Genomic DNA, 14,610 nt, shown 5'->3' with positions numbered 1-14,610 from the left:
TATGCAGATAAACGTAGAAGACCTTTGGAATTTAGTGTGGGAGACCATGTATTCCTTAAAGTATCTCCAATGAAAGGGATATCACGATTTGGAATAAAAGGAAAATTAAGCCCCAGATTCGTTGGAACCTTTGAGAAACTCGAGAAAATAGGAGACGTAGCTTATCGTTGGCGCTATCTCCTAAATTGGGAAATTTACATAATGTGTTCCATGTGTCGATGTTGAGGAGGTATCGGCCGGATCCTGGTCACATACTCGATCATGAAGCCATCAAAGTGGATGAGAAAGTGAGGTACATAGAAGAGCCAATACGGGTATTAGATAGAAAAGAACAAGTCCTACAGACAAAGAAAATTCCTCTGGTTAAGGTGTCGTGGCGAAATCATGATATGGAAGAGGCCACATGGGAAAGTGAAAAATAAATGAGGGAAAAATATCCTCTCTTGTTTATTGGGACGTAAGTAACATCCAATTTCGAGGACGAAATTCTCTAAGGAGGGGAGAATTGTGGCATCCGAGAATTTTGACGACCCGAAATATTAATTTTTGAGGGAAAGGAAATTTTTCTTTGAATGGCCATATGGACAATTACATCATCGGCCACCTTATTTTATTTCTTGGACCGAACCCCCTATGTAAAATTTGTTATGGGAATATAATATTGATTCCTATATAAAAATCAAAATGCCCTAAAGTGGTGTAGGAATTATGGGCTTATTATTATTATTTTCTTTTTCTAAGGGCCATTTAAATTGGACATCTTGGCCCAAACTTTTTCGGGCCCAAAGCAGGCTAAGAGGCCCACAAAAACCATCAGCCCTCCTCCACTCGTCTTCTTGTTGAAGACACTTGTCTTCCTCTTGGAGCCAAGTGTCTCTTGCATGCAAAAATGTAATGATTGCTAGCTATTAAGCAATCAAAAGGAAGAGGGGGAGGCGGATTGATCGAGGGAACTGCCGAGAGAGAAAGTGAGACCGAGAGAGAGAGAGAGGGCGAGTGAGCGAGAGAGAGAGAGAGGGCACAAGAGTGGGTCGCGAAGGGGAAGAGGAAACCATCTTCTGCCGTGTCCTAGCTGCTGCCGTCGATGCTGCCTAGCTCCGCCGTCGATCGAGCCGCGCCCGGAGCCCCAAGTTGCCGATTTGCTTGTTGTGGTTGCTTTGGACTTGAGGCAACTGGAAGTTCTTCGATCTATGTTTTTGCTTGCTATTTTTATTTAGTGAGGAGTTGGTAGATGTGAAAAAATGTGGAATTTGGAGCTGCATGTTGATTTTGATGAAGGAGATGAAGCTGGCCGAAGTAATTGAGCAAAAATAGAGCAAGTTTTGGTGGATTTCGCTTTTGAATTGAAATGAGAACTCAAGGATTTAGCTATGGTGGATTTTTGGAAGTAAAGAGGCTGTATTGTGGTGTAATATGCTTGTAAATCTTGGCTGTGGACGTTGGATGCCGAGACTCAAGGGTAGGAATAGTTCTCTTTAGGCTAGTAAACTGTTTTCGCAAGAACAGCATGACCTCCGGTAATTTCTCGATTTTTCTGGAATTTTCTAGCTAAAATTTGACTTTGAATCCTTAATAAAAGTTGGAGAGCACATCTGTAAGAGTAACATATAAAAAATTTAGCATAAATTGACAAGATTTGGTCGACAAAATGATTTTATACGGAAATGTTAAATCTGGAAATTCTACAGAACGTTAATAAGGAATACCGGAATTTTTACTCTTCATACGTAAGAAATTTGACTTGGTGTTCTTCAAAAATTTTTTCCTTATGGTCTCATTGATAACATGTCAAAATTTCACAATTTTTCGAGCTCATTTAGTATTTATTTCGAAATATTTACCAGAACTGTGCATGGTAAAATCGAGTTGCTCTATTTTCACAAAATGTCCCAAAAGTGAATATGTTTTGTAATGGTTATGTGATATGATGATACTGGTTGTGGATATTTGTGCAATATTAAGATTGGATAGTGAATGAATGAAATGGATTGTTCTTGGCATTTGAAAGGATTCTTGTAAATTTAAAATGTTAAAGTGTTGCCGTTGGACCCTCGGGTCAACGTTGCCCCGGGAGTCAGGGTGTGCAAAGGATCGAGTGAGTCGATGACTTGTGGATGCCTGGTGACCCTAAGTGGCTGAATGCCGGAGGTTTTTCCCCGGGAGCTTCGGTATGCCCCATAGTATGCTAGTTGGTACGTAATTCCGGATGGCCGGGGGAACCATTTTCATGGGAGGCCCCCGAGGTTCCTCGTGATGCCAGGTGGGGTACGAGATGCCTTGAGGCGTGATTTGGTCCAGATGCTCGATGGCCCTAAGTGGCTGAATGCCGGAGGCTTTCGTGATGCCTGGAGGGATGTGAATGCCGGAGGGATGCAAACATTGGTCCTCCGGGGATGAAACCTTTTGAATGAAAAAATGAATGATTCTACTATAAATGTGTGGGGTCTGGATATAAGATTCACTGTATGGCATGGAACGGGACGTGATATTTCAGTTTGGCCCTATGATTGAGATTTGTCTATCTTGGATATGTTGCACTACACATTAGGATCACATTGTCATCACATTGAAGGATTTCATGATTCTGATACATACTTATTTTCTAATTTTTTGTTTTTGTCTACCATACTTGAATCTGGATATTAATAGTAATGCTTAATATAGCGTGATGAATCTTTTACTGATGAGTGGTTGTACTCACCCCTTTTGGGGACTAACATTTCAGACTAGGAGTTATGTCTCTATCGCTAGTCACCCCCGGTACCTTTTATGGCATACCGACCGACGTCGAGGTTAAGTGTACGGAGCATCATCACCTCGAGATACGGGGGTCAGTTTTTGTTCGTGTGCGGGTTCTGGTTTTGTACGACGTTGGATCACCCGTCAGCCCTGTCATTCAGGAGTTCTTGGCCATGCATGTCTGCTGCGATGGGGTTATGCTGGGGATGCTGCCACCGCTGCCGGTTGATGGACCAAGTTGGGTGTGACTGAGCGCGATGGAGGGAGGATGAAGCTTCTTTTTGGATGGCCGACACTGAATGATGGACCGATGTACATGACTGCTGTGGGGTCGAGTACTTTTGGTTATAGCCGAGCTTAGTAAAGCCTTGGCCTTTTGATGTACCAACTCATGATGTCCGATCAAATTATGTAAATAAAGGTGTTCGGCTCTAACTTATATATATATATATATATATATATATATATATATATATATAATGTGTAGTTGGTGTTGCATTGCATTATTTAGTTTGAGTATGGGTTAGGGAGATATCAAGTATGCTTCCGTTATATGAATTGCGCTGGGACCGATTTAAATAATATAAACCCCGAGGACTTAGGGACCCATCACAATTCTATGGTGTCAGAGTGATGCTTTGCCAGGTCAAGTGAAAGGTAAGCGAACTGTGGCGACCCTAGCGGATCGGGGGCTGTTTCGAGGGTGCCACACTGGATGCCGAGTCGCGGTTGAGGTTGGATTGATACTCCTTTATGGAATGCCGTCTATGTGGGGGTTCTAGATGATGCTGTGCCCGATGGGGGCGGGACGATGCCCGGTCATGCCGGAAGACCGCTGACTCTTGTGTTGGCCGTGGCTCAAGGGGTCGTAATAATTGGAACACGTGTGTTGGCAATGCGCATAGAATTTTTAGAATGTGTTCTAATTATTATTTATGCATGTTGCACAATTGTTGCCATGTGAGATGTGCTAATATGCAAGAGTGTGCCAAGGTGAGGTAATTTTGTATACGGTGCGTTTTTAGGCTGCCTCTGAGACGAATTTGCGTCCTAATTGAGGCTTAAGAAGTTGACTCGCTGAGATTTTATCTCACCCCGGTATTGTTAACTATTTTCAGGGTCGTAGTATGGAGAACCGTCACGTGCGGTTTGGGGTCTAGATGTACCAAGACACGGGTGTTTCTAGCATTACTTTTGGTTGGCCTCATCGATAGTGAAGTTTAAGCTAACCTCGACTCTCTCAGACCCTTTTTGCCTGTTGGTCGTTAGGAAGTCATCTTTTGAGGTAAACTTGTAAATATCAAACTTCGTAGGGCTAACAAGTGGATAAATAAAGATGCTGCTTTTGGAATTCGTCTATTGTGTTTTACTATCCCTACTGTGATGATTGACTGGGTGTTGTTTATTTATTATGCTTCCACTTGTGTTTAATTGAAAGATAAAAGGAATGGGTCGGCGACGTGTTCTGGGACGTCGCAATTTAATTGACCGCCGAGGGATGTTCGCGCGCTCGGGGTTCGGGGCGTGACATCCATCCTTGTCACGTCTCTTGTACTTCAATTGAATTATGCTCATCGAAACTCATGATCAGTGAACTCATGGTCATTAGACATTCCATCAACGGGCCTTGTGGATCAATTGTATTACCATAGCTTGGTTTGGGCCATTAACTTCTTTACGTACAGCTCAACTTTGGGACTTGGGTTAACGCAAACTAATTAGTCCACCCTAGGTACACGAGACCATCAACAGAATATGTTTTCAACATAAAGATATCATCAATTCCTGGCGTATGGCAAAAAAAATTATTGTTTTCCCGTTTGTCACCTTTTAGGACACAAATAGAACGATAACACATTCCATAGAGGTTTTACTTAGTAATCTGGCATATTCAATTGGTACTAAAAATTAGCAAGACCCGGGCAAATTTGAACTATCTCATTTTGTTCGGAGGCAGTTGAATATACCTTTACTTGAATGTCTTAATCAATGAATTATGGGCCAACTTGAGTAATATTAACAGTTCACGTCACACTCCATTCCTAATATGAGAGATCTTTAACACAACTTATATATACACATGCACGAAGTTGTTAGATGTGCTTTCCCTTAATCTAAGTATCATTTTATAATAATATATCAAGTTGGATTTGCATTCACTCAAAAGCTATAATGAGTTCTGCATCAATTAGGTTATATTAGTTTCTTTTAGAGCGCACTAAATCTCTAATGTGAGATTTTTCACACGTGTAACTTAACACACGAATTTTCCAGTCGTTTTCTAAGATAGAATTATTAAGCCTTCCTACTCCATGTACCAACATTCTCAGTACCGTCGAGAAGTCATACGTGGTATTAAACACACTGCTAAAATTTGTGGGGGCATTGTCCTTTCGTCCATCTTCGTCTAGTTGTGACGCTTTCTCGGCCATAGTTTCGCATCATCGGTCATTGACTCTTCGAGGAGCCACCAAAGACGACGAAACATCATCAACTCACGTTGACGGCTGTATCGGTCTACTTTGGCCATTGACTGAAATGTTGCAAATGGTGTACGAAGACGGGCAAGTTACAGAACTTTAAGTTGGCGATAAGACTAGGAGCAATCAGTCAATCACATGATAGGGGAGTCATAAGGCTCGGACCAATCAGTTGAAGGTTTGTTGGGGGTGCACAAGTTGGGACACTGACGGTTGAAATTGCAGGACATTCGATTTAATGCTGTTCGATTTAATGCTGTGTAAATCGGTTGGATCACTATTATGACTATGAATTAATCTCATAAGATTAGTGTATTCAGCTAATTTCTTCAGGCTCTAGCCATGTTATTGGTGATTGTTCTGGCAGTTTCTCTCCTGGCAAACATGGCACCGACTCATGAAACCGGCGATTTCACCTACAATGGTTTCCGGTCTGCGAATCTGAGCCTTGATGGTTTAGCTGAACTCACTGGCAATGGCCTCCTGAAGTTAACCAATGGGACCAAAGAGAAGGGGACTTATGCATTCTACCCAGACCCTATCACGTTCAAGAATTCATCCGATGGCGCTGTCGTCTCATTCTCCACCACATTTGTCTTCGCTATAATTCCTGGATATCCAGCTCTGGGCAATCCTGGGTTCACCTTTGTGATAGCTTCTCGTAGAGAATTTCCTGGAGCTCGGCCTGATCATTTCTTTGGTCTCTTCAACGAAACAAACGATGGCAATGCCACGAACCACATTTTTGCAGTGGAATTTGACACGATTCAAAACAACGAAATACATGATATCAATGACAACCATGTCGGGATTGATGTCAATGGGCTGCTCTCTGTAAAATCATCCCCTGCTGGATACACTGAAAACAACATTCCAGGCTTCAAAAACTTGAGTCTGATTAGTGGTAAAGCAATGCAAGTTTGGGTGGATTATGATGGTGTGCAGAAACAAATCAAGGTCACATTAGCTCCGGTCAATGTTGAAAAACCGAACACTCCCCTTTTGTCTCTGTCCTTCAGTCTCTCGCCGATCTTCAAGGAGACCATGTACGTTGGGTTCTCTTCCTCAACCGGTACGCTCTTAACTTCTCATTATATCCTTGGATGGAGCTTTAAGGTAAATGGACAAGCTCATAGGCTTGATTTGTCTCAACTTCCTAGATTACCCCATATGAAAAAGAAGCAGAAATCCATTCTTCTCACTTCTGGGCTGCCTTTCATATGCTTGTTCTTTCTGTCAATACTAGTCTTTGCTATGGCTTATGCGATTAGAAAAAGAAGAAAATTTGCAGAGGTTCTTGAAGATTGGGAGCGCGACTACAGTCCGCATCGTTTCAAGTACAAAGATATCTATGTTGCCACAAAGGGGTTCAGAGATCAGGAGCTACTAGGAGCTGGTGGATTTGGTAGGGTTTATAGAGGGGTATTACCCACCTCAAAAACTGAGATTGCAGTGAAGAGGGTTTCTCATGAATCGAGGCAAGGGATGAGACAATTCATTGCCGAGATTATTAGTATTGGTCGGCTTCGCCATCGGAACATTGTGACGCTTCTCGGATACTGCCGTCGGAAAGGTGAACTGCTGTTGGTTTATGATTACATGCCAAATGGAAGCCTAGACAAGTACCTCTATAACCACCCAAGGGTGACCCTTAGTTGGAGTCAAAGATTTAAAGTGATCAAAGATGTTGCCTATGGCCTCTCTTATCTCCATGAAGGATGGGAACAAGTAGTGATTCACAGGGATATCAAAGCTAGCAACGTCTTGCTTGATTCAGAACTAAATGGAAGGTTAGGAGATTTCGGGCTTGCAAGACTATATGATCACGGTACAGATCCTCAAACCACCCATTTGGTGGGAACTTTTGGATATCTGGCCCCAGAGAACACTCGAACTGGCAAGGCCACTACGAGCACAGATGTTTTCGCGTTCGGGGCATTTTTGCTTGAAGTTGCTAGTGGAAGAAGGCCGATTGAGGCTCGGGAGGAGGAGGACGTGATATTGGTGGACTGGGTGTTTTCTTGCTGGGATAAGGGTGACATTCTAGAGGCAAGAGATCCCAACTTAGGGACGGACTTTGTGGCGAAGGAGGTGGAGCTAGTGTTGCAACTCGGATTGTTATGCTCCCAGTCTCAGCCAACCGCAAGACCACGTGTGCGACAAGTGGTGCAGTACTTGGAAGGGGATCTTGCCTTAGAGGAGTTATCATCTCTTGGTATTTCAAAAAGTGGCTGGCAATTTTCATATCATGAAGGTTTTAGTATGGCTGGCACGTTTTATCCGTCTTTCGCTGACAAGGCATTTTCTCAGACATCTTCTATTGCAAACTCTCTCCTCTCTGGTGGAAGATGAGTCTTAAGCTAGGTAAATTAAAGTGAAAGCACATTTCATAAATCGAAGTAAAAGTCAAACTAATGTTCTTGTGCGTCAAGCATTCGTAGTTTGTGACTTTGTGAGTTTATGTAAACTGTAATTTAAGATTCTATGGATCGAACCAATTTCTGCAGTATATTCTTGCATGTTCTTGGGAATGGTTGCATTAGCTTAAATTGCCTCTTTCTTTGGTTTCCCCTTTTGGTCAGCCTCCAGAGTATAAGAGCAAGTCCACCTTTTATAAGGATTATTGCTAGTTTGTTTGAATCCTTGCGTGATTTAACAGTCGGGTCCCTAATATATATGCACCATCGACATGCGAATTTTTTATTCTTAGGAAATATAGCGACACAAGTCAGGGTATTGATAGCTGAAATTGCATTAGATATAATTTGATCCTAGGAGATTCAAACGATGTCTTCTGAGTAGTGTATTCGACAAATTTCTCCAGCTTCTGGACATGTTCGTTGTGGTTGATCTAGCAGTTTCCTCCCTGGCAAACTTTGTACTAGCTCACGATACCAGCAGTTTCACATTTCTGATCGACCAATCTTAGCCTATAGGGTTTACCTGCATTCACTGGAAATGGCCTCCAAAAGTAACCGATGCAACCAAACAGAAGCAAAGTCATGCCTTCTAGCCTGAACCACAAGCTCGAGAACTCATCTAGGGGATGTGCCTACTCTTTCTCCACAACTTGTGTGACATCCCATTTTGTCATCTTCTTCTCTCTCTCCTCTTTCTCCTCTCCCTTTCTGCTGCAGCTCCTCCCCTTTGTCCTTTTCTTCTCTCTCTCTCTCTCCCCCTTTCTCTCTCCCTCTTTCTCACGCCACCTCTGCCATCCTCCTTTCCCCCTTTCTTTCTCACTCTCTCCTCCTCCCCACACGTTACCCCTCTGCCCTCCACACCATTTTCCTTTTTATTTTCCTCTTTCTTTTCCCTCTTCTCTCTTTTCCCCCACGCGATTTCTCTCCCCTCCTTTCTTGGCCGAACCCCCTTCTTCTTCTTCTTGTTTGCTGCTGCTTCACCCACCACCAGCACCACCGCCGCCACACACCCTACTCACCATCATCACCACCGCCTCTTGGCCACCGAACCACCACCACTCACCGCTTGTCCGACGAGCCGTCTCACCGTTGTGCCGTCCGTGCCGCTGCTCGTTTGCTGCCGCAAGCCACTGCTCCACCCGCATCCCTCACATCGTTTGCCGTGCCATCGCCGCCATCCACAAGCCGCCTGCTTGCCACCGCAAGCCACCCCAAGCCGAGCCCTCCCCCCCTTGGCCGTGGGTTTGAGGAGCTGCGGCCGCCGCCATCTTCGCCGTGCTGTTGGTGCCGCTGTTGGTGCTGTGAGACTCATGTCTTTGTCGCCGTCGTGCTGCCGTCCCCAAAGGCTCGCCATCGTCGGAAATTGGTGAGTTAACCTCATAATCGTGGATTAATACATTAATTACATTTAGGGGTGGTTAGTTTAATATTAACGGCGATTATTATTAGTTAATTTTAGTTTATTCTTAATTGCGATTAAGAATGGTTTAGATTAATTTTAATTGAGATTAGTTTAAGTAATTACGATTAGATTAGTTAATCGTGGTTAGATTATTAATTGAGTTTAGTTTAATTAATCACAATTATTTTAATTAATTTTGATTACTTTTTAATTAATTATAGTTAGGCTAATTAATCGAGTTTAGTTTAATTAATTGTAATTATTCTAATTAATCATGATTAGCTTAATTAATCGCGAGTAGTTAATTAATGACGGATTAACCGTTAAGTAGAATTTTATGCCCGTTTTTCCGGGTGAGATTGTGCGTAATTCCAATTGTTTGCATGTGCGATGTCATGTTATTGATTGCTTTATGATAAGTTCACTTATTATTTACAAAAGAAGGTTTTATAGGAAATTAAATGGCAAAGTTTAAGGTGTTGGGTTTGAACGCCGAATTTTACGTGCTAAATAAAACAATGAGGTTTTAAAATAGAAGTGTGCAAAGTTTGATGGGTTGATTTTAAATACGTGACCACGTGCGATTATTTTATCGGAATTTTAAATGTAAAGATTTTCCGAGGTTTGTTATTTAAGCACGAACTCTTTTATACTAGGCTAATTGACGGAAGATAAAAATTGGCTTGAGTGTTGGCATGATTGTGTGGTCATTTAATTGAATCTATCACCAAACTGGAGTTTGGGGGCGATGCCCGATGTTTATCGGATGCCCGGCGAGGATCCGGATGTCGAGTCGTGATTGAGGCAGGACTGATGCTCGTTTATGGAATGCCGTCTGGGCAGGAGTTATAAATGATGCCGTGTCCGATGGGGCATGATGATGTCTGGTCATATCAGAAGATCTCCAACTTGTGTGTTGGCCGTGGCCCGAGGGGTCATAATAATCGAAATGCGTGTGAATGATTGTGATGCATTGCCCTTGATTATGTTGTAAAACTATTAGGCATGGTATGAGACGTGCCAAAACGGGTTTTACTTTATAATCAGGACCCGTGTGGATGCTTGGTACATGAGAGTTATGTATTCTGATTATTGATTATGCTTTACATATGTGACGTACTAAAAGGCAGGGGTATGCCAAGGTGAAGTAAGATTGTATGCCGTCACATGATTAGGCTGCCTTCATACAAATTTGCATCCTAATCGAGGTTTAGGAAGTTGACTCGCTGAGATTTTATCTCACCCTGTTGTTATTAACCATTTTCAGGGCCATAGTGTGGAGATCTGCTAAGTGTGGATGTAGTGGGCGCGGGATGTGACACTTTTTGGTTGGCCTTGCTGTTAATGAAGCTAGAGCCTTTCTGACCCCTTTTTGCTCATAGGTCGTGTAGGAGTTGTATTTTATTGTAGGCATGTAAATGTTAAACTCCTTGGGATAACAAGTGGATAAATAAATGTACGACTTTTGGAAATCGTTTGTTGTATTTTACTATCCATATTTTGTTGGTTGACTGGGTATTTATTTAATTCGCTTCCGCATGCGTTTAATCGAAAGATAAAAAGAATGGGTCGGCGCATTTTTAATCGATCGTCGAGGAATGTTCGCGCGCTCGAGGTTTGGGACGTGACAACTTGCGTCTTCAATGTGATTTACGAGTATCCACCTCTGGGTGGTTATAGGTTTGCTTTTATGTCAGCTCCTAATAGAGAATTTCCGGAGCTCTTCCTAGTAATTATTTTCACCTCTTCAACGAAACCAACATTGGCAATGCCACAAGACACACAGTCACAGTATTATTTGACATGATCCAAAACTATGATGTTAATGATAACCACGTTGGGATCGACGTCAGTGCGCTGGCCAACCTTCGTAATATCTGCCCGTGCAGGATATACTAGATGTCCCGGTGGGGTCTTCACAAACTAAAGCCTGATGACTGGTGAAGCGATGCAAGTTCTGGTGGATTTTGAAGGCGTGAAAGCAAATCAATTTCACATTAGCTCCTAGCAATGTTGAGAAACTGAAGATTATTTTTATTTTTATTTTTTTTTGTCTCTGTCCGTTGATCTCTCGCCGATCATCAAGGAGACGATGTACGTGGGGTTCTTGTCCTCAGCCAGCTCACTAGTAACTTGTCATTACATCATTGGAAAGAGCTTTATCGTAGATGGACAAGCTTAGAGTCTGGTTTGTCTCAGTTTCCTAGACTACCCAATTTGGGGAGGAGGAGAAATCCTATCTGTTGACTGTTGCTGTGGCTTTCATCTTGTTGTTCTGTCAATGTCTATCTTAAATGTGGTTTTATCTGATAAGACGGAAGAGAAAATTTGCAAAGGTTCTAGGCTGGGAGCATGACTCCAATCCTTACAGGTTCAAGTACAAATATTTTTATGTAGCCACAAAAGGATTCAGGGAACAAGAGCTGTGAGAGCTGCTGGATTTGGTAGGGTATAGAGAGGCATTGCCCACTTCAAGAACTGAGATTGCAAGGAAGAGGGTTTCTTGCAAATTAAGGAAAGGAATGAGAGAATTCACTTCGGAGATCCTGAGAACTGGCCGTGTGCGTCACGGGAACATTGTGATGCTCCTCGGTTATTGCTGCGTCAAAAGTTGATCAGCTGTTGGGGTATGACTACATTCCCAAGGGAAGCTTGGACAGGTGCCACTATAACGTGTTACAAAATCGCACACTAATTCAAAAAAAAAATAACGTAAGCAAACAATTTACCAGACATAATATAATAATAAAAGAATAGAATCAGAAAAATACACTAGAAAATTTGTTATCGACGTTCACCCAAACTTGGGCTACGTTTTCGCATAGAAGTACTCTGTAAATCCACTAGATTTCAAAGAAAGTTGGAATACGATGACATTTTCTCAAAATCAGGGCACAAAAAAAACTGAGAGCACTCATAAAGAAAAGACTCACTTTTTCTTTTATCTTTTCTTTCCTCTCTATTTTCTTTTTCAATGTCTTGATGGCTTGCTCTAACCCTCGTTGATATAAAGGTGTGACTTTTAACCTAAAAACAAAATTAACATAAAAGACAAAAAAATCCCTAAAAAAAATTTGGCTTCATCTGCCAACATAACGAACCAAAGGTGATCGGTTGATTGGCACTTCCAATGCACTTATCCCTATTGGTTTGAAATCCAATCCTTCTAACCATAATCTCTTTGTTCGTCATACACATCGTTGGTATATCATGTTGCTTTGTTATGTTAATGATATAGTTATTACTAGCGATGATCAGCTTGACATTATGAAATTTCAATAATATCTTAGTAAATAATTTGAAATGAAAGATCTTTGGTGACTTAGCTATATTCTAGGCTTGGAGGTTGTGTTAGATATTTCTACATATTTCTAGTTATTATCTTTCTCAAGCCAAATATGTAGTGACCTTACTTCTCAAGTTGGCCTCGCTAATAACAAGATTGCTTTTACTCCCAATAAGTCAAATGCCACAATGACAAGGGAGGAACCCTTCTTTCGAATCCTACACTTTATTGACAATTAGTTGACAATCTTAGATATCTTATTGTTACCCATCTTAATATCATATATGCTGTTCACATTGCTAATTGGTGTATGATCGCGCCTTGTACGACTCATTTAGCTATAGTCCTTCGAATTCTTTGCTATATTAAAGGTATGTTATTTCATGACTTCCACTTTTCTGCTAATTGTATCTTGGAATTAGCAACTTATTCCCATGCTGATTGGGCCATTGACCCTCAAGATTGTTGCTCTCCTATGGGCTACTGTTTCTTTCTAGGTGACTCACTTATCTCATCACTTATCAACAAACAAAACAATATAGCTCGCTCTAGTACATAAGTAGAATATTGAGCTCTTGCGGATATGACATAGGAGTTACCATGGTCACAGCCAATATTACTAAATAGACTCAATGGGTGCTTCCATCGAAACAAATGGCTCTGAGAAAAAGTTAAGAATAATAAAGCGGAAGTGAGAATTATGAAATTTTCTATATATTTCGATGGCGTAATAAAAAATACATTAGCCTATTTATAGGTTTTATGATATAACTATTTAAGATAAGATATTAATCAAGATATAAGCATAATCAAAGGGAGACATATATGCAATCTCGAGAGATTAAAAAGGAATTACTAAGATTATCAAGATATCTCTAACATTGATAAATTCATAATTATCTTTAACAACTATGAATCACTCTTTACTACCTTCATGGATAATATAGGCCATGTGCAGCATCTCTAAACACTAGCTAGACTATATCACCTAATATTTTCTCGCTTATCAAGACGTCCTTGCTACTTCTGGCTTGGTAATGGGAGAGGGATCTTTCTGCGAGAATTCAGGTGCACCGAATGTCTGTCATCTGGACGATAGCCTGAAGTGAGTTACTGATAAAATAGGAAAACTCCAGGGGCATCAAACGTTTGCTCCCTTCTAGGAATCTAAAACTCACTGGACTTCATGAGCCTAGTCAGACCTCTATAGTTTACTCACAGAACCCTACACGCTTCCTGACCAAGCTAGGCTGACATCAATTTATAGCCTATTTTTGTTAGCCATATCAATTCCGATAGACGGCTTTCGGTCAGGCTTCGATGATGACGACCTCCACCGGTAGTTGTATCTGCGCACCACAAGAGAGAAAGTCCTCCTGGGTTTTCCCTTTGTAGGATCAGTAGATTATTAAGTTAAATATATCTGAAACGAGGGAGAAACGAAAGTAATTAGGATTATTAGGTCATAACTCTGTAAGGGGTTGCTATCTTATATATAAGGAGTGGCCGAAAGAACTAGCTTTCAAAGAATTATATATTTTAGTCATGTCAGGTAATGTCTCCAGTTTGCCTAGATAATTATTATGAAATTAATTTGCCAGGATTACGAAGATAGCTTCCAACAAAAAGATCTAATCAGATTTTCACGGAGGAAAGCGAGAAGGTCCACATGTTTCTAGTCGATACTGTCATCGTTTCTCTTGTTATAGCAGTCTAGCTTTGCATTAATCATGGTTTGTTAGAACACATTTGTCATTCCTATAGAGATACTTTGTATCCTGCTTGTCACACATGCAATAGGACCTTCTGTAAAAATGCTGGCATACAGCTCCAAATAGGTTTTGTCCATTGACAAGCTACATGCCTTAGTCATGGGTCAGTAGTTCCTCGGCCACGAAACAACTTGTGGGGCACTTGGTGAGAGGAATTCACCAGGCTAGCCTTCGTTCTATAATTGTTCTAGCGAACAATATGGCCAATAGCTTTTTTATACGAGGTCATATCATGCCCAGCTTAACTCGAGTGCCTAGTTCATCAAGCGAAACAACGGATCACTTTAGGCTCGACAATTGATTTTGGCATGCTCTGACCTCATCAGGAGAGTAGTATCAACTCTTGACTAGTTTATGCATGGGAGGCTAATCCTGCCTTCAGAGCTCCTAAGAGATATACTTGTTATATCTTAGAACTCTCGACACCAAATGTCCTAAAGTCATTCCCACAAACCAATTGTATTCATCCCCTCTGCATCTTCACTCTTCACTCGATAACCCCAAACTTCAC

At 41.5% G+C, this 14,610-nt stretch overlaps 1 protein-coding gene across 1 annotated transcript; it reads left to right on the top strand.

Annotated features, from left to right (window-relative positions):
- The first annotated feature begins 5,561 nt into the window (after positions 1–5,561).
- LOC120292252 (L-type lectin-domain containing receptor kinase IV.1-like) lies at positions 5,562–7,571 on the top strand. The gene has a single exon (XM_039310512.1). It carries the CDS (start codon positions 5,562–5,564, stop codon positions 7,569–7,571), a length of 2,010 nt encoding a protein of 669 aa, XP_039166446.1.
- The last annotated feature ends 7,039 nt before the right edge of the window (positions 7,572–14,610 follow it).

The sequence above is a fragment of the Eucalyptus grandis genome, chromosome 3, assembly GCF_016545825.1.
Source record: "Eucalyptus grandis isolate ANBG69807.140 chromosome 3, ASM1654582v1, whole genome shotgun sequence".
Classification (NCBI taxonomy): domain Eukaryota; kingdom Viridiplantae; phylum Streptophyta; class Magnoliopsida; order Myrtales; family Myrtaceae; genus Eucalyptus; species Eucalyptus grandis.
Note: the sequence above shows the minus strand (reverse complement) of the source record. Positions and strands in the feature narration are given on the sequence as shown.

Excerpts from the sequence above, each read along its gene's own strand:
- LOC120292252 (XM_039310512.1), top strand. The coding sequence starts at position 5,562 with ATGTTATTGGTGATTGTTCTGGCAGTTTCTCTCCTGGCAAACATGGCA.